This window comes from Dreissena polymorpha, chromosome 1 (assembly GCF_020536995.1).
Source record: "Dreissena polymorpha isolate Duluth1 chromosome 1, UMN_Dpol_1.0, whole genome shotgun sequence".
In the NCBI taxonomy this organism is placed as follows: domain Eukaryota; kingdom Metazoa; phylum Mollusca; class Bivalvia; order Myida; family Dreissenidae; genus Dreissena; species Dreissena polymorpha.
The window spans coordinates 61,256,914-61,277,466 of NC_068355.1; the positions used below are offsets into that span (position 1 = coordinate 61,256,914).

The 20,553-nt window shown below is 33.1% G+C and overlaps 2 protein-coding genes and 1 long non-coding RNA gene across 6 annotated transcripts in view; 1 reads left to right on the forward strand and 2 right to left on the reverse strand.

Moving 5' to 3' along the window:
- Window positions 1–13,339, reverse strand: part of LOC127831394 (RING finger protein 141-like) — a 62,678-nt gene extending 49,339 nt beyond the window's left edge. Inside the window, exons 1-2 of one of the 2 annotated variants that reach the window (XM_052356383.1) lie at window positions 13,053–13,339; window positions 10,571–10,658 (exon numbers count right to left, since the gene is read on the reverse strand). The gene's annotated coding sequence lies outside the window, so the exon portion shown is untranslated. The remainder of the gene's footprint in view (window positions 1–10,570; window positions 10,659–13,052) is intronic. The other variant, XM_052356391.1, reaches the window with a different exon arrangement.
- The window catches only part of LOC127831380 (RING finger protein 141-like), a 65,855-nt gene extending 52,359 nt beyond the window's left edge, over window positions 1–13,496 (reverse strand). For all 3 annotated transcript variants that reach the window (XR_008026403.1, XR_008026402.1, XM_052356378.1), the window contains exons 1-2: window positions 13,388–13,496; window positions 655–806 (exon numbers count right to left, since the gene is read on the reverse strand). Coding sequence is in view for 1 of the 3 variants with exons in the window: in XM_052356378.1 (XP_052212338.1) it covers window positions 655–797 (143 nt within the window). In the remaining 2 variants the exon portion in view is untranslated. The remainder of the gene's footprint in view (window positions 1–654; window positions 807–13,387) is intronic.
- Window positions 10,126–10,749, forward strand: LOC127831421 (uncharacterized). The gene is made up of 2 exons (XR_008026416.1): window positions 10,126–10,288; window positions 10,582–10,749. It is a non-coding gene; the product is annotated as an uncharacterized LOC127831421 (long non-coding RNA).
- Window positions 13,497–20,553: the final 7,057 nt, after the last annotated feature.

Sequence of the window (20,553 nt, forward strand, 5' to 3'; positions counted from 1 at the left end):
GTATTAAATACTGATAGGTTCATTTGCTCAGCATGAAAAAAACTGAATAACACCTGGATTAGGTTTTCTAAGCCTTGCTAGATAAACTGAACTGTATTCAACCCCTTCAGCTAACAGGTCTGTAACCTGGCCCATTACAAGACCCGATATGATGCACAATATCAAACTTATATGTACTCTTGCTCCATTTAATGCATTTCTTTCCAGAATCAAACTAAAATATTTATCATATGTTATTGTGTTAATAATTCAGAAAATACCAAACACTAATATTTGACATTATGTTTCATCTTGTTTAATCCATTTATAAAACAAATAAAAGCTATTCAAACAACAGCTCTTTCACAAACAATACATATACCCCAGCAGCCACTGTTTAGTCAGCAATGTTCAAAGGCTCTGGGGAATAACAAACGTCTTGCACATGACCACTTCATGGTGATGACATATTTGATGTCTAAGTTTAACTTCTTAATAAATCAGGAAGCAGTTTGCTACACAAACTATTACTTGTAACTTGTGGACAAACCAACAGACCGACTCACCAATATAACAGGGGAATATAAAAAGTATTCATCTGTAAATAAAGACTTTAGAATCACTTTCATTCATTCAACTTCTATAACAAAGCCTCTGAGATTGTATATAACTTACATTTCATTAAGTTCTCGCAGAGAGTCTACAAACTCTTTGTAGGACAACTTTGCAATCCTCTTCAGAATATCCGAATGGTGGAGCAGTTTTCCATGGACAATGCTAACTGCTGTCTCCGGTACTGTGCTCTCTTGCTGACCCATGATCTTCTCCTAGAATACATAGCGGCAAACACTGAGTGAAAGAGAAGCATAATGAACCCTGCAGCAATTATTTATTTTGGTTTACGTTTCGATAGGATCTATCATCAGGACTTTTAAAGGAAATATAACTCAAGTTACAGATAACTCAAGTTACAGATAACACAAGTTTCAGATACAATTGTGCGAGGAACATGTATGGTAAACACATAGCTTATAAGCAAATTCTGCTTAGTTATTTCATCCTCAGAATTATTGTCCCAACCAAATGAATTTAAAGTTTCACTGACACTTGTAGGTCATCGGGTATGACATTCTTTGTTTAAAGAATTTCAGAATTTAATATTTGTTTTTTTATTTAATTACAATATTTAATTGTAATATGCTAAATAAAGTGTATTTGCTCCAATTATTTTTTTTACACTATCTATTTTATGTAGATTAAAATAGAAATACTTAAAGAGGCCTTTTCACGTTTTGGTAAATTGACAAAATTAAAAAAAACTTGTTTCAGATTCTTAATTTTTTTTTGTAGTTTAATATGATATTTATGAGGATACAGTAATATACTGAACATTAACCAAGCTCTAAAATATCCACTATATGCACCTTTTGATGATTTAAAAACCTGCAAACTTATAAAACGTTGCAACGTGAAACGATTGAATAGTTTGTAGAGTTCTGTTGTTTTCGTTATTTGTTTCGATACTACGTGGATTGCTTACATGAAGTATAAAAAACATAACTCATTGTATGAGTACAGATGGCAGAGTGGTCTACGCAATAGACTTTTACTCCAGAGGTCAGTGGTTCGAGCACAGTTGAGGGTTACTTTTTTTTTTCTTTAATTCAATTCTATTCTTGTATTTTTTACTGGAGCTTTTAAGATTCAGTGTTTACATTTATCAATATAAAACATTGAATAACAAACATCAATACATGCCAAAATCTGTGAATTAAAGGTCCCATTAAGTTTAACAAAGGTTTGAAAAAAAAAAAAGTGGTCCTTTAATGGCTTTAACAAACGTATTGCCACCTCTCACAACCTTAAAACGGGAAAAGTTGTACATAAAAGGCCTGGTATCATGGATGAACCATCTTTCGAACCTCTTAATTTTTTACACGTCAAATTTAGTGACCATTAAGATTGAAAATAGTGAAACATATTAATAGGAACTCTATTTGATAAATAACTTGTTTCTACATGGCTGACAACTTTGTTATGTTAATCCTCTTTTGATAACAGATTTTTTGAAAGTTTCCAGCACCACAATATCATGTTAAACTTTCAATTCCGCCCAAACAACGAGGACCTGCTTTCGAACCCTTCAGTGTACACCATTAAAAATTAATTCGCCCCATGATTTGACCATGGTCATGTGACTTATTTCAGCAGCCGATTTGTGTAAATTGTCAAGACAAGTTGAAAATGAAAATAACACCATGTTTTTACATAAAAAAATAATGAACATCATTACATATAAAGGATATGGCAGCTTTTCTTGAGAGCAAATAATTTAATATTTAGTTTTAAAATATCCGCGATCATCAAGTGTTTTTTGTGACAAATTTGAGTTATCTTTGGAGTTAAACATTTGTAACCACATAGTGATTTGTGTTCGTTATCAAATTTATTTATGCTAACCATTTGAAATCAGTTTTTGTGAATAACCTTGTGTGTCCTAATAACCTTGCGTGTCCGACACCATAATGCCGCCCAAGAAATCTAATCGTTATAATTGTTAGGACTGTAAGAAGGAGGTAGGGTCAGATGATAAGGCATTGGTGTGTTGTGTTTGTGAAAAGTGGCATCATATTAATTGTCAACATGTTCCCATGGATGATTATAAATTTCTAACCAAATCGGACGATAGCATCCAGTGGTATTGCAAAAGTTGTAGAGGAGCTTCTCAAAAGCTACTCAAAATGCTCACTTTAGTGTCAAAAAGGCAGGATCAGCTAGAGGAAGAGGTCAAAAAAGTAAACTGTGTATTAAAAGACGTTAATGGGAAGTTGTCAAATCAGGTGTCCGAGATAAGTATTGTAATGAAGGATGTGGCGGAAATGAAGCTCAAGCTACCGGAAGTGATCAGCGAAAAGGTTAGTGAGGTACTATTAGACAAGAGGAAAGATGAGTTGAGAGCTAATAACATGATATTCTTTAATCTTAAAGAAGCGGAGAATGGAAGTTCAAAGGAAAGGGACATTGAATTACTAGGGGAGGTAATAAGTAGCATTGGAGTAGATTTGGATCCATCACAATTAGAGAACGTTACAAGATTAGGTCGTCTCTTCCCAAATAGTACTAAAATACGCCCCATAAGGCTATCCATTGAGAGTCGCATCAAGAGGGGAGAAATACTAAGGAATGCTTATAAGCTTAAGGACATAAGTAGACTTTCAAAGGTGGGAATAGGGAGAGACCTCACTCAGAAGCAGAGAGAAAACAATATTATACTGAAGAAAACACTAGAGGCTACGAAAAAAGACTTCCCAGGGAAAATATGGGCTATCCGGCGGGATAAGATTGTTGAACTTCAACCCAGACAAGCAATTAACTTGCCAGCTGGTGCAACAGGGACTACTCTCCCCGCCCCTCAAGGGTTGGGGGACGGTCATTAAATGGTTTGGTTCACAATGATTGTAATGTAAATATGTTAACAGTTAAACATGTTCAAAGCACAGTTAATCGCGTTCAAAATGTTCAAAATATTGTTAATCACGTTCAAAATGTTCAGTTTTTAAGGCGTTCAAATGAAAGTGTGGATTATGCAGGGTGTTCAAATAATTTGTTAAAGGGTTCAACTGAAGATACAGATACATTTTTGAAATTGTGCTTTATATACAAACATTGATTCGTTATCGAATAAAGTTGCAGAACTTGAGGCATTTTTAGACATGGTACATCCAGATATATTTGGAATTTGTGAGGTTTTTCCAAAGTCAGCTAATGAAAAACTGAGTATAAATGATCTGAAGTTTACAGACTATGATGTCTTTAGTCCTACTTCGAATGGGAACAGAGGTGTATTTTTGTTTGTTTGTTGTTGTTTTTTTGGTTTCGAACTTTTTTTTATTCACAAAGAAATAAGGGCATATAACAGAGTATAGGTCAGTTATAAAGTACAGTTACATACAGTTACAGCTGTATAAACATTCATTCAAAACGTGTGAATCAATATCTTATGGTTTCTTTATAATTAAGTTATATATTGGTTATTCACAAATATGTTAAAACCCTTTTTGCATAAATAACATAGGATACTTCATTTATTACAAATTCTAAACAAAAATCTTTCTGTTATATAAGTCATCAAAAGCACTGGAATATTGATTTCCAACAAATTGTGAAGGCTATAAAGTCAAGTGTTTAACAAACTTTGATAAATATTGTGACAACTATATTTCGTTTTTGTTAATATTGGGTAACAGTGTGGAGATCTCTTATAAGCATATCTTTCATATCAATAATTTTTTATCTCTCACTGATAATGTAACATTTATATATGGAGAAACAAGCATAGCTCATTATGATATTGACATCATCGTATGTACTACTTTCTATTTTATAGCCTAAAATTATATTACGAAGGGAAATAAGGGGGGAACAAAAACCTATTTTCTGGAAAGTTATTTGAACAATGTACCAGAATGGACGTACATAAGGGCAGTCTAATAGTAAGTGTTCTATTGTTTCTAATTCCCCACAGCAAAGGCATAGAGGCGAATTTTTTACTTTCCAAGTAAACAAGTTTTCATTAGTTGGGATAATTTTATGAATAAGTTTATATCTCATTTGTCTAACCTTAGTATTCTGAATAACATTATTAATAAAATCGTATACTGATTTCCAGATTATTCTTCCTTTAAATACTCTCGTCCAGTAGTCATGGACGTATGGTTTAGTGCACTTATGCTTAGTAAATATCTGTTTTTGTTGTTTATTATTCAAGTTATAGATGTTTATATTTTTGACAAATGTACCCTGCTGGTCTGTTTTTACCGTGGAATTAAATGATTCAGTTGATTGCAAAGTAAGAGTCCAATCTTTCGGAATTGATATATTTAGTTTATTTAACTCGGCAATCCAGTTAGATTTGTTTTCTAATTTTGAAATAATATAAGTTTCCTTAGCTAGGCCAGTGTTCGAAAGTAAATCATTAATGAAAATTATATTCGAATTTATCCAGTTTTCGAAAATAAGGCATTTGCCATTATGTTTTATATATCGGTTTCCCCATATAACTTCAGTTCTTATATCAAAATATCTTTGTGGTTTTTTTGGTGTATTGACATTGTTCATTTCGATGAAATTGCATATAATATCTTCATAAAAGGCAGGTATTTTCCATGTTACTTTTGGTAATGACTTAAAAGAATCGATGTTCATTTGAAATATTAACAGCTTTTTGCCATACTGATTTAAGAAAAAATTAGGAATAACTTTCCAATTTGCATTGTCATCAATACATAACATTTTTATCAATTTCATTTTGAGTGTTTTTGCGAAAAATGCTCATGTCAGGCATTTCAATTCCTCCATCTTGTTTATTACCTATTAAAATAGATCTTTTAATTTTTTTGGTTTTGTTATTCCATAAGAACTTAAAACACATAGTATTAAGTTCATTTATGATATTCTTTGAAACAAATGTTGACTGTAAAAGATATGTAAATTTTGGTATCAATAACGTTTTAATTACTGATACCCTTCCATAAAATGTCAGGTTCCTGTTGTTCCAGGAATTAATTACTTTTTGACACGATACAATTTTGTCATTCCAATTAAGTTCTTTACATTTAGCAGAATTTATCCCAACGTAAGTGCCTAAGGCTTTAACCACTGCACTATATTTTATGTCATGAATAACACATTCGTTTTCGTGTTTAGACTTACCAAGTAATATACCTTCGGTTTTTTGTTTATTTAATTTCAGACCTGACATTATCCCGAATTCATCGATTATATTAATCACAACTGGTATCTCATTTTTATTTTTTAAGAAAATTGTGGTATCATCTGCAAGTTGTGTGATTTTAATATTTCGAACTTGTTGGTTGCATTTTATCATTATACCTTCATATTGATTACACGATCGAAGCTTTGTTGCTAATATTTCAGCTATTAAAATAAAAAGCAGAGATGAAAGAGGACAGCCTTGCCATATTCCTCTTTGTCTTTTGAAGAATTTTGATTGCCAACCGTTATTCATTACAGATGAGCAGATGTCATTATATAATGTTTTTACCATATTAATAAAGTTACTCTTGAAACCGAATTTTGTTAAGACGTTAAACATCATGTTCCATTCAACTGTATCGAATGCCTTCTTAAAATCAACAAATAAAAGAGCTCCGTCTATGTTAAGCAAATCAGAATAATTGATTATATCTTGTATTTGTCAAATATTGCAACCAATAAATCTGTTTTTAATAAATCCCTGCTGATCGAGACTGATTATATTTGGTAAAACAGTTTGTAGACGCTGAGCTAAAACTTTTGCTAAAATTTTGTAATCTGTATTTAAAAGTGATATTAGTCTCCAGTTTTCTAAATTCTCAGGATCACCTTTTTATACAACAATGAAAAAATACATTGTTTTTGAGTATGCGTCAATTCTCCCTTTTGAGTACATTCTGTAAAACAATTAAGTAGTAAAGGCGATAAAATATCCCAAAACTTTTGGTAGAATTCGACAGTTAAACCGTCTAGGCCAGGACTTTTATTATGTTTCATTGACGCTAAAGCATTCGACAGTTCTTGTAAGGAAATATGATCTTCACATAGATTAGCATCGTTTTCTGTGACAGTTTTTTCGATAGTAATTGAATTAAGGTAAAACTCTAAATCGGAGTTTGTACATTCATAAAAAATTGCTTCTTGATTTAATATTTCAACGCTGTGATTAAAGTGTTTGCCATCAACATTAAGAAAAGTTATATTTTTTCTATTTTGTCTTGATTTTTCTTGACTAAGAAAGAATTTAGAATTTCTCTCGCATTCTTCCATAAATTGAAGTCTTGATCTAACAAAAGCCCCATTTGCTTTAAAGTTGTAAATTTCTTTAATATCATTTTCCACTTGGATGATTCTTACTTTATCAGTTTCTGTGTCAGAATCTTTTTTAAGTAAATTATTTAACTCGGTTTCGAGAAGATGCAACAAAGTTTGGCGTACACGTGATTTTTTTGAGTATTCTATTGACATTTGTTTAGCTTCCCATTTAAGTACTTCCCATATAATTTGTTTACTATCTATATGTAATTGTGAGCATTCGTCGATAATGGTTTTTACTTTAGTACAGTATTCATGTTCACTCAAAATTGTGTTATTTAATTTCCAAAATCCTTGGCCTGAGTTGCAGAACTTGAGGCATTTTTAGACATGGTACATCCAGATATATTTGGAATTTGTGAGGTTTTTTCAAAGTCAGCTAATGAAAAACTGAGTATAAATGATCTGAAGTTTACAGACTATGATGTCTTTAGTCCTACTTCGAATGGGAACAGAGGCGTATTGTTTTTAGTAAGAAAATATTTGAAAGCTACTAATGTGACTACTTTTGATGATTCAGGATTTAACAAGAGTGTCTGGTGTGAAATCAAAATGCCTGGAATTGGTGTGTCGCCCTTAGCTGGATTGATTTATCGTAGTCCAGAAAATGTAATATGGAATTATTGGAATTATTAAATTATTCATGTCAAAAGAATTACACTCATTTTGCTGTCATGGGGGATTTTAATTACAAGGATACAGACTGGTCAATACCAACATGTGATTATGCTATTGGTTCAGATGGACACAAATTCTTTGACTGTTTTTTGGATAATTTTCTGTTTCAACATGTGAAAGGAAGTACACGCTTTATAGGGATGGACAATTGCCAAGTTGCCTTGATTTACTTTTCACTAATGAGGAAGCTATGATAGATGAAGATTCAATTGAAATAAACCCGCCATTGGGAAAAAGTGATCAATTATATAGTTAGCTGCAATTTGAAATTATATGTTGCTGAACTAGGTGAGGAACCAGTCAGACGCCAGTATTTTAAAGGGAATTACGAGGGCATGAAAACAGAATTAGGTTTGTTAGATTGGGATTGTTTATTTTCTGAGAAGAATATTAACGAAAAGTGGGCTGTTTTTAAGTCAACCTTGCTGGAAATCTCATCAAAGTTTATTCCTGAGAAAAAGTCAAACTCAAAACAAGTGAATTCACCATTGTGGTTGGATAGAACTGCAAGATTAGCAATTAACAAGAAAAGGAGCTCCTGGAAAAAATATAATTGTTCACGTTCACATGATAGTTACTTGAAATATGCTGAGTGTAGACAAGATTGTGCTAATATTGTGAAATGTTCCAAAAGAAGTTATAAGAAAAAAAATGCAAATGAAGTAAATAAGAGCAGCAAATCCTTTTGGCGATATGTTAACTCTAAGAGAAAAACAAAGGATTCCATAGGCGTGTTGGTAAGGGAGGATAATACTGAAGCTAAGACAGATTTTGATAAGGCAGAAACATTAAATTGCTTCTTCAGCAGTGTCTTTGTTGGACCAGATAATGCAGGAAAGGACCATATTGATATTGTTCAACATGAAAATCGGAATTTACTAGAGAATATTTTGTTGTCTGAGGAGGATGTGTTAAAAGCCTTGAATTCACTTAACCCAGAGAAATCACCTGGTCCGGACTATATTCACCCTAGGGTTCTCTACGAAACTAAGAAGGAACTAGTTAAACCACTATTAATTTTATTTAATCAGACGTTGAGTGAAGGAGTTATTCCAGAGGATTAGAGGATAGCCATTGTTTCTCCCATTTTTAAAAATAGAAGTAAGAAAGAGCCAGCAAACTACCGCCTAGTTAGCCTAACTTCTGTGGTGTGTAAATTATGTGAACTTCTTGTCCGGGATAAACTCGTTAAGCATATGAATGACAACAAGATATTTTCTTACGCACAATACGGGTTCAAATCAGGAAGGTGATGCTCTTTTCAGTTATTAGAGATTCTTGATAATTGGACAGAATCCTTAGACAAAGGTGTACCAATCAACGTCATTTACCTGGATTTTGCCAAGGCCTTTGATCGCGTTTCACACGGGCATTTGATTCATAAATTACACAAGTTGGGTATTCGAGAAATAGTCCTGAATTTGATAAGGGATTTCTTGTCTAGAAGAACGCAGTGTGTTCGTATAGGATCTACTTTATCATCATGGACAGATGTAGTAAGCGGAGTCCCTCAGGGCAGTGTAATCAGACCGATACTTTTTCTGTGTTTCATCAATGACTTACCTGACATAGTATCAGGAATTGTTAAGATTTTTGCTGATGACACAAAGCTTTTTTCACCAGTAACAACAAATCAGGAGTGTTATAATCTTCAATCTGACCTAGACAACTTAAGGGATTGGAGTGATAAATGGAAATTAACATTTAATGCAAAGAAATGCAAAGTTCTTCACCTTGGAAGTTCAAATCGTGACTTTCACTATTCCATGAGAGACCCTGCCGGTAATTATACAGCCATTGAAGCAGTCACGAATGAGAATGATTTAGGTGTGACTTTTGACGAGCGGCTAAGTTTTAACCAACACATTACAAATATTACCATTAAAGCACAGCGAACTCTTGGCTTAGTACATAGATCCTTTGAGCGTCTTGATGAAGAAATGTTTCTGCCTCTTTATAAGGTTTTAATCAGGCCAACCATAGAATACGGATCATGTGTTTGGTCCCCTAACCTAATAAACATATAAAGTTAATTAAAGATGTTCAAAGAAGAGCAACTAAACGAGTGCCATTGGTGGCACATCTACCAAACGACCACAGACTTCGAAATTTGGGACTTGTCACACTTGAGTACAGAAGGGACAGGGCGGATATGATCCAAATGTTTCAAATCTTTACATAAGCTGGATGATTTAAGCGCGGAAAAGTTGTTCGATCTGGCTGAGGATAATCTTCGTGGTCATCACTTGAAACTGAGAGGCAAGAATTCCAAAAGTAATGTAAGACTCATCCCCTGTAGTCAAAGATCAATTCATTACTGGAACAGTTCGGAAGAATCAACAATAGCTGCCACAAGTGTTAATCAATTTAAATCCTTGCTAAATTCTGAGAAATGGAACATTAAGAAGTTTAACCCGTCTGTAAATTAAGTTAAATTAACAATTAAAATTTACTAAGCGCACTCTAGAGAAGTTTTAACAAAATAGTACATATCAGAGAGAGATTCTAAAGAAGAGACCATTTATCAGAGAGGCCATTACTGCATATACCGCTAAATTACGGCCCAACAGTTCAGGTATCCAGGTATGTAAAAAAAATACTAAAAAGCATTGACCTTTTCGACATTATTTTAAGGGAGACAACTCTGAGTGGATTAAGTGAGGTCGGGGGGGTACTCAATCATCTACTGCAGTGCGTCTGCATAGAGTTCTGCGTTGATGCAATTATAATTTCACAATAATTTGCAGATATAACTTATATGGTATGATTTTTTTGTAATTTGTTATTAGCTTAGTATCTTTGATTTAATTGTAGTTCATGTTTATGCTTTATTTCGATTTTATTGTGTTTAAAGTAGGTAAAAACGAAACATGCCAAAAGCGGGCGGGGTATGGAAAATATATTATTTGTTAAGTTTGAGCAAATTAGAAGTTTGATTACCTTTGGTAAAATACTTTTCTTTGAAAAGAACAATTATTTTAAAAAGATAACTATGCTGTCTTTAAATGTTATTGAATGGTTTATTGTTATAACTTATAGAAACCTTTTTTTCAGGAACATCACAGTGTCAACAGAATTTCAGAAACTGGAATACTGTATCTCATTCTGCATGAAGCTCAAGACTTCTACACCTGGAATGTTATTAACTCTTGCAATTAATATTATACATCACCACAGTTACATAACTATCTTTTTTGAAAAAAATAAAATAAAGATACTTCAGATGTGTGTCTACTTCATACCCTTACATTAAAAAATATCCTACACATTCAGAAATATAATAAAATGGATGGTGGTTTAAGTTGCTACACATCCAATGTTGTCATGTAGTCATTTAACATAACATGTGATGTGTTGACATGACTATTAATACTGCTAAGTAAACATTTACTTCGAATTAAATAAAGTGTCCCTGGCCAAATGTCCATTGGCTAAATATCCATATGGGTGAAACTTTCTGCTGTATCACAGTCATCCTTCACTGGTTGTGTGTTGGGCTATCCCCATTAACAACCCGTCATGGCAGATTTGTTTAAAACAAGACAAGTGTCAATGTTTGAAGAATTGTTATTGCTTTTACAGTCTTGACGCTAACCCCCTAGCCCAACAGCCCGGGGCTAGTGAAATGTATTAAATTTGGGCTATTAAAATTTCCTGATTCATATAGTCGGGCTAGTGGGTATTTTAATCTGTTCTATCAATGCATAAAGATTCGGGCTAGTTGGTCAAAAATGCTAAAGAGAAGACTGCTTGTCAGGGGTGGCGAAATCAAATGTCCGAGTTGCCCGAGTCTTACATTTGGTTGTCTGGGCAACTGATTTTTTTCAATTAAGTTGTCCGTGGACAACCAGTCGGATCGAGGAATACAAAAAAATACATTGTAATTAAGATTTACAAAACCGAATGTTGACATGCGGTTACATTTTCAGTGCAATTTGCGAAGCAAATCAAGCTAAAGTTCAGGCACTCTCCTGCGAGGTGATCTCCCTTACTCTATTTGAGACCGGGAGCATCCCCATTTTCAACATTCGGCCCGACTGTTAGACAGTGAACAGACTCGTTTGTTCGTCAATTCTGTATCTAAACATTGAACGTTCGTCTTACATTTTAAAATGCATTTATACCAAATGTTTGATAAATTCTAGCATCAGTTTTTTCTCATGGTTTACTTCATACAAATTCGAGCATAGCCGGATAGTTACGCTGCATATGGCAATGAATGTCTTTAAAATTCAGAAGTGTTTGTCGGATTACACATTTACTTATGCTCATTTGAGAATAAAACAAAACGTTTACAGTTGTGTGTAATTAATTCAACGAGTCTTTGTTTAAACGCTTGAAGCGATGAAAAAATGTTTTGACAATACTACGCATGAAATGCACAATTTCCACGATTATTACACCCGGTTGCCATCAATAGTTTTCTAAGTAACTCGCCACGATTTTATCATGAAGGTGTACACCTAAGGGTTATAAAAATAAATGCGTTTATATTTAAATAAAAATTAACTGACAAGTGTAGTTCAGCAACGGACAAGTTAAATTTCCTAAATGGTTGTCCATGGACAAGTAAAGTTTTTTTAGATTTCGCCACCCTTGCTTGTATATGCTGGTTAGTCTGAGACATTCCAACAAGCAATAACGGTGACAGTACAAATACTTGCTCATTAAAGTGTGTATAAAATTTACAGGAGCTTGTGTGTGTGTTTGGTACAAGCTCATCTCAAAAACTGATTCACTTTTTAGTTTTTAACCTAATAGAAGTAAAACCTGACTGTAAAATGAATACTATCATTGTAAAGATTTTGTTGTTTGGATGAAATATTATAAATTGTAATCCCTATTATTTACACAGAAAACATGAACCCAACGCTAATTCCAGTTGATGTAGCAGAGCCAAAAAACTGGAAGTATAGATGGTTAATGGATGTTGTTCCTTATGAAAGTACTAGTAGGTACTAGTTGGTTTGTCTGTTTGATACATCCAGTAGTATATTTATTTATTTTTCATTAATAATATGGGGTTAACTTAGTTATCCTGATCCGTGGTTGAATCTTCAGGAAATGTTAACATAAGCACATACATTGTATTTGATACATGTATGTCTGTGACCCTCGACTGCAATTTGGGTTACAGACAGGGTAGCCTAAGGTGTAATTATAACTAAGAGATGAACCCGAGTTGAGGCTTTAACTTACCAACCCATGAGTGAGTCAGAGATCAGCACTCTACCGGTTTAGCTGGCCGGGGTAAGCTTGGAATTGGGGGACTTACTTTTGCTTAATAATGATCTTAAATAATATTATAGTTGTCAACAATATGATTTTTATGTATTTTAAAAACACAACAAGTTAGTCTTGCAACAGAACTAATAAAAATATATAGATTATTATACAATTTACAAATCAAACATATTTAATTTAAGTTAGGCTTGCAAAAGAACTTATAATAATATATAGATTATTAATTTATTATACAATTTACAAATCAAACATATTTAACAATAAAGTAGTCTTAGGTTTACCTGTTTTATGATTATTCTACTTTATTCTACAGGTTTTTGACACATTTTCATTGATTTGCCGCTACGTGCAAGTCGGCATAAACAAATAACTGATACACAAAAAACTGTGATGAAGTGCGTGTGCACCCATGCGTATGAAATGTAAACAAATGAAGGGTTCGAAAAAGGTGAGGTTCGAGAAGAGGTACTTTAACGATACATAAGGTGTCACATTGAACTTGATACACAGTTAAGTCTTTATCATGATTAAAACGAAAAAGAACACGCATGTCTGAACATATTTATGTTAGTTCACGTCTTAAACCAATTTTTGCAACTATTGTTATGTATCTTACTTTAAATCATCTTGTTTTAAATAAAAGAAGAGCTTTCGAGTGATACCCAAATACGGTCCGTCTAAAATGCGTATATGACTCATATCCGCGGATATGAAAGAAAAGTGCGAATATGGACGAATATGAGCAATATCTTTGCGTTTTTGCAGTTTTTTTATGAACAAACCACCGTTGAATAAAAATTCAGTGATAAATCTGTTAACATGGCATCACAATAGAGCAATTTGATAGACATTATCATGTTTCCAACAGCAAATTCATATCTGCGAACATGACGATGGTCCAGAATATTGTTTTTAGGCTACACATCACCAACAATTCTCCACAATTATTTTGTTGTGTTAGTTTACACACGGACTCTTGATGAGACAATATACACTCCGTGGTTTACACAATGTTTTGTACACATACATACAAATGTTTATATAATATACTGAATATATTAATATTTTTTATATCGTCTCAAATCTTTAGTATGTTGATTTACAATATCATTTAGAAAATATTATTTTGAACCGATTATCGCCAGGCACGAAGTAATAATATTATTTGTTATGGTTATAAATGTTTTATTTGAATTCAAAGAAAATTCTTATTTTAAATATTTCAAATATGATCAGGGTTGTTTGTATTGGTCCCTGATATGATAAATCGATGACTGTGGTTTTATCAATAGAGGCTCTATATTTGCCGTGCTATAATAGCTTTGTGCTTGGCAAAAGCTTCTTATATTTGATTGTTACTATACATTATAGTTTTGTGGTACGTTCATATATGCAAGTTATTTTTACTTATTTAAATGAACAAAGGATATCGTAGAGTAAGTAAGACATTAAATACGTCAATAATACGTATAACCATTTTAGTTGCGCTGTTATTGAACAGAAATGTCTGTGATTTTTCGTTACTATAATATTTTATAAGTGAATTTGACAGCTATAATATTGAACTTAAACGTTCAGTCTTCTTATTTTTTTTACTTATAGGATATGCACTGTTGAAATGCAAACAGCTTCGGGGAAACTACTTGTATGTATTGAATAATACAGTTTGTAAAACATATGAATACCGGAATGTGCATAATGCGCATATGAAAATGTAATTTTGAAAGTTGTAATTTAATTGCCTTATGCAAATGAAAAATGTTGTTATATATTTTTAATTTTATTTATTCTTGATTTCGAATTTGGGAAATTTCATCTTTCAAAAAGAGACATTTAATCTTTAAAAAAGAGGTATTTTAACAGAGGTCCTTTAATATAAACTAATTAAATATTTCGGAAATACATATAAACATTTCCATTATATTTATTATGAACATATAAAGGAAGCCCGCTAGTTTTAACAACACATACTGATTATGAAATATATTAAGCACATGTATATTGATTGATACAGCATTTGTTGGTACAAGTCTGAGTATTATATATAGAGAATAAGAGGCTACTGACTGATCTTTTTGTAATGTATCAGGCAGGCTTAGAATAATATAACGGCGAGGCTTGTACGTCACCGATTTTAAATAAATAAGGAAAACAAGTAGCGTTTAAGCGGGAAAGAATATGACTTTTGTCGCGTGACGTGTTAATAATGACGTCATGAGCACGCGCGCTTAGTATTTGTAAAACATGTTTTTTGATGTTTGTGTTGTATTTTGTGTTTAAAATATATTACATATTGGTTTCAAATTCTTCGGTTTGTTGAATCTGATTCGAATTTACTTAAAAGTATTACTTCATAGTTGATTTCAAATAATATGACCATCCTCCACACATAACTGATATAAGAACTTCCTGTTGACCATGATATAAATAAATATATCAGGCAACGTTTTTTCCTGTCACATGCCTTTAAATCAGCCCGATAACCAGGTAACCTAATATCCCAAAAGATATTAGGCTAGATGACCACGTGACCTCGAATATCCGTCAGTTGCTCCCCGCGCATGCGCATGCCTTTACTATTTCTATTAATAAAATATACTTTTTTTCTATAAATAAAATACCAAATACATGTAAAGAACTGTTGAACATTATTATTTAAACAGCATAATTTCGTCTTTGTGTATTTAATTTATAATGAGTAACTCAATTTCTGTGTTGTTTAACAAGATGGAAGCTAGCCTAAGCGCTTTGCATGACGTGACGTCACAATGTTTTTTTTCGCCCGTGATGTTTCCCATATTAAATATTTAAACACAAAATACTCGAAAACTGGATATTTTAGAAACATTTCAACTAATATTGTAAATGTGACAGGATAAAAAGAATAATAGGTTGGTGACGTGGATGGAGAATGGTTATCTGGCCTGTCCATCCACGTCACCAACCTATTATTCTCTATATATCAGGCATATATCAATGCGGTGATATGATAAAGATTAAAGCTATCTATTTTGCCATACACAAATAATTTAAAAAACAGATCAGAATAGTTAATTCTGACTCGGGGATGTAAAACTCATCGTCATCTACCTACATATCAAATAGCTGCATGCATTTGAAATAAACACCAAATTATATCATTTCGAAGGAAGATCAATTTACAATGGAATAGATAAACATGTTTTTGTGAGAATGTTATTACAAAGTTACGACATTATGTAAAAATGAAGTTAAATAATTGCAACACGTGTTACAGTATTCTTTACCAAATTTCATTAGTGAAAAATATAAACATTTCAAACTTCATATATAAGACTGTTTACTTGTGTAAACATTCAAAGCTGTAAGTTGATTTTAAATAGGAAAATACATCAATATGAAGTCAGGACCTAACCGCATAAATCCAACTTAATACTTTTATGTTATTTTCATTCGTAGTTAAATATTTACATTTTAGAAATATAGGATTGAGAAATGTTGATAACGATATAAGCTATATAAAATGATATAGTTAATAGGTGATAGGAAAAAGATGTTCAACTTTGTGTAGAAAGCATGAAACTTTGTATATAACCACTTTAAGGTATGCTGAATTCAATAAGATGTGAGGACGCGCAATTAGATAACGCTATATGCCCTAAAATGAGGCCCCAAAAGGGGGCCCATTTTAAATTTTTTCATTTTGAGTAACAGGATACAAAACAAAAACAATACATATTTGTTTCATTTACTATTGTTTCTTTATCTTAAAATGTATCAATATTAAAAAAATCAAAAATTTTTATACTATTAACACAGTGAAATTACAAAAATTAGGCCCCAAAAGGGGAAAAATCTAAAATAATAGTTAAGATAGACATTTAATGCTTAAAGGCCCTATAAAGGTGACAAATCCAATTATTATGCATGTAAACTTATCCAATTTTTTACCGGATTTCAGTTACTCTTCCATAAAAATGATAATAACACGGGTGAGGTGCAACGTTGTCAAGAAGTATTGAAGATATACCCGTTTCATAATAGGAAGAAATGTTTACAACTTTGCAACTAACGTGATCTGTAGCCCCAAAGCGGTGACGTATGCTTAAAATAACCAAAAGAACATTCACTTTTAATTATATTTGAAACAACTTTTTACCAGCAAAAAGTAACTAATTAGATCACTACAAACGTTTTGAACATTATTAGAAGAGACATACTTTGTGAGTGATACCGGAAAACATTGAAAATCAACGATATTTTTTTGGTGACCTGAGTAACTTTCACTTTTACTTTCCCGAGTAAACAGCGATGTAAATCAACCGATTGTTTGTAAACACGATTGACTTGGAGGACACTGTATTTTGAGCTCAAAACAAGTTGTATTGCTCATACTTTTATGGTAATGTCCAATAGTATATACATATTGTTTTTTGATAACCTTTATATTTAAAATACGGAAAACAATGTTAAAAAATCGGTAAATAATTACGGATCTTCACCTTTATAGAGCCTTTAAAAATGTCCATTTATTGAGTTTACATATAATATTTAACTAAATTGATCTTAATTAATGTCCTACATTTTTTTTTAATCCAAAACTAAACAATTCCTGCCCCAAAATTAATGAGGCCCCTAATGGGGAACACTAAAGTAATACGTATTCTTTGGTAATGCAAATAATACAAATAATGTTGAATCACTTGACCGATAAAACATCTTAAAATAATTAATCATTTTTGCATTAATAATATCTCATAACAAGTATTACATATTTAATTATTAAGGTTAAAGCCATATATGAGGCCGACATGGGAACATACTAATAATTGTTTGGCGTATATCAGCTTCAATAATGAGTATCAGCTTCAATACTGAGTATGAGTAAAATGAGAACATGATTAAGCCAAACAATACCTTTTTTTCATAACTATTCATTAACTTCAGTTCATAGCAAATGCCTGATATAACATATAATAATTATATTTCAATTACAAGCAAACAAACTAACAAATGAACTTGATCAAGTCTAAACAACTTCAGTGTTGAATACGTTATCTTAATTCTGTTAGGTTCTTGTAATATTTGATAGTAGTAATTGTCTCATAAACAATGGTAATTCAACAGTCTGTTCATGTATGGTTAATGCATAATTATACACAACTAAAATGATCAGTAGATTATTATAGATAATTCCATTAGTTCTATACAGCAGTAATTCGTACTGATGTCATGTATTCATATCATATAAACCTATTTAAAATAGAGTGTATACTTAAATGTATCTAATACTTTTGGTATATACTCGTATTATGCAAGTATCTTATTATCTTACACAAAGGCCTTCACAATATCACAACTGTGTACAGAGTGAATTTGCCTTGATGCATTTACAACTACCAGAGCAGGTGTTTTTACAGTTGCATTTGATAAGCTCTCTACAACTCTTAGCAGCTTCCGGAAGAGAACTCCAAAATGGGACCCAAGTGTCATTGTTCTTGATCCATCCCCAGTCACTAGGATTAGACAACTCAGGATTCGCAATAATAGCTTGACCCCAAACGTGACCTGCTTGATACACAGACCTATTAACATGCTGGACAAGTGCGCATCTGGTAGGTGGAATGTTTTCAATCTGTCTATTTCCTTGAGAAAAGAGATGCTTCCTAGCTTCATTTACAGACGCATGGGATGAGGTTTTGCTGTACAATAAGATAATGTATCGTTCCACAACTTTGAAATCCTCATCTGTCACTGAAAGTAAGGGACTTGACAACCGTTTAAATACTGGGAAAAGATGAGGGAGCGTAATGAATAGCGTGAATGCTGTCTTTTTGCCAATGCCTGCAAATGCAGAGACGGTATCGCATCCTGAAAATGCATGAAGAAATAAAAGGCCAAACGAAACATCTTTGCCCAGACGAGTGGCTATCAATGAGATGGTGTGTACCTGAAATGTTTGGCGTGTCCAAATGCTAGCCACAGTTCACAATTTTCAAACTGACTGATGGTGCAAATCGTTAGCACTAAGACATCTGTGTCAGTTGCATAAATCATTACTCGCTTGTAGCCTTGTTTATACTCATCCACAACATGCACAATCATACGAGAATCAGCTTCCTTCATGGTTGCAAGGCTGGATATTGCTGATGGATATAGCACCTAAAACATTCTCTCTATAAGTGGTCAGAACCACATTCCCTTGTGGTGTTTTCAAAAGACTAATTTGTGTTGCCAGAAACTTGAAAAGTGTTGTTTTGTTTTCATCAACCCTTAAGAATGATTTCCAGTTAGAAGGAATTCGACTCGATCCGTTTACTCTGATTTTATCGCCTGTACCTCGACTCTTTCTAGTATGTGCTTTGAGGCTGTCGGGTCTGTATGTATCCCATACTACATCGATCCTATCGACTGACATTAGCTGCTTAGATATATAAGGTAATACAAGCTTCAATGCATAATCACTGGACGTTAGAACTCTCTTGTCTGACCTGTTGGGATCCAGGGACTGAACAATGGCAGCACCATTTATTATGCTAACCTCTACATGAGGATTCATCTCTGGCGATTCCTCTTCTCTTAAGAAGGTCCGCTTTACTACCTAGTCTCATCTTATTATTTTCTGCTATATATTGGGACCATGCATGATTTTCGGGTTCAAAAGGGTGCCTAAATCACCGTCTCTCACCTGTCATGAAATATACATTCTAGAAGATAATTGAATGTCACTTTTCATACTCTTCACTTTTGATTCCTTTGCCTCTTTCTTTCTGGACCTAGTTCGAAAAAGGGGTAGTGAATTTTTCTTATTGTCTCGTAAAAACCTTTCATATTGTTGCTTAGACGTTCAACAATCATAGATTCGTACTGAGCTTTTCGAATTGATTCTTCTGTCTTGACTGACATGATTAACTCAGGAGACATAACAACTTTTGTGTCAAGTGTATAAAGGTCTGGTGTGTCTCCTCCAAAGGGATTTACCATATCATCTATTGTTTCGACTAGCTGGCGTACCTGAGTCTGAAACTGTTTTTGTTTAGTTTGCTTCTCCTCGTGGTGTTTCGTATCATCTGAATTGTCTGTTTTATCACTCGCTTCCATAAGAATGCGTGGCGTTTCTGGTGCAGACACCATCCATTATTGAAGTGCATCTGGATTTTCGGTAAGACCAACGAATCCACCGTCACCCTTTATTATAGCATTCTGCTTCTCATGAATTTGGTCGTGAGCAAGTGCTGAAAATCTGTGTTTAGTTTTATTTGTTACAAAGTGTCCTTTTGTGAACTCTTCGTGGACATCGATACTTCTTTCTTGAAGTAAAATTAAATCTTGTGAATGGACAGTCAGTCAACGAGAATAATTAACATGGTCCATTGCAAACATCCATGGCACCATCTTACACAGGCATTCTAAATACATCTCGTAATTAGCCTCCCTTCGAGATTTCATAAACTGTAAAAACAGTATTTTAAGCTCCATTGTTGTATTCCAATACGCAAATTGAGGATAGATATTATCCATCATATCTGACCACTGCTGATAATCTTACTCTTCAGCACTATCTGTGATTCTTTCGGTACATTCTTTATAAGCTTAATACTTCAATATATAAAGAGCAGCTACCATCACTTGGTGGGCCCACTGACCACGTGAAGTAATAGCACCATTCTGTATGCTGTCAGCTTTACCAGCCGTGGCTACTCCAGCTGTGGTAATTTATAGCAACCACAGGAGACTATATCTAATTAATTCATTTAATTATATAATTTAAGTCCATTTTAACACTCCACTACCAAATATCAT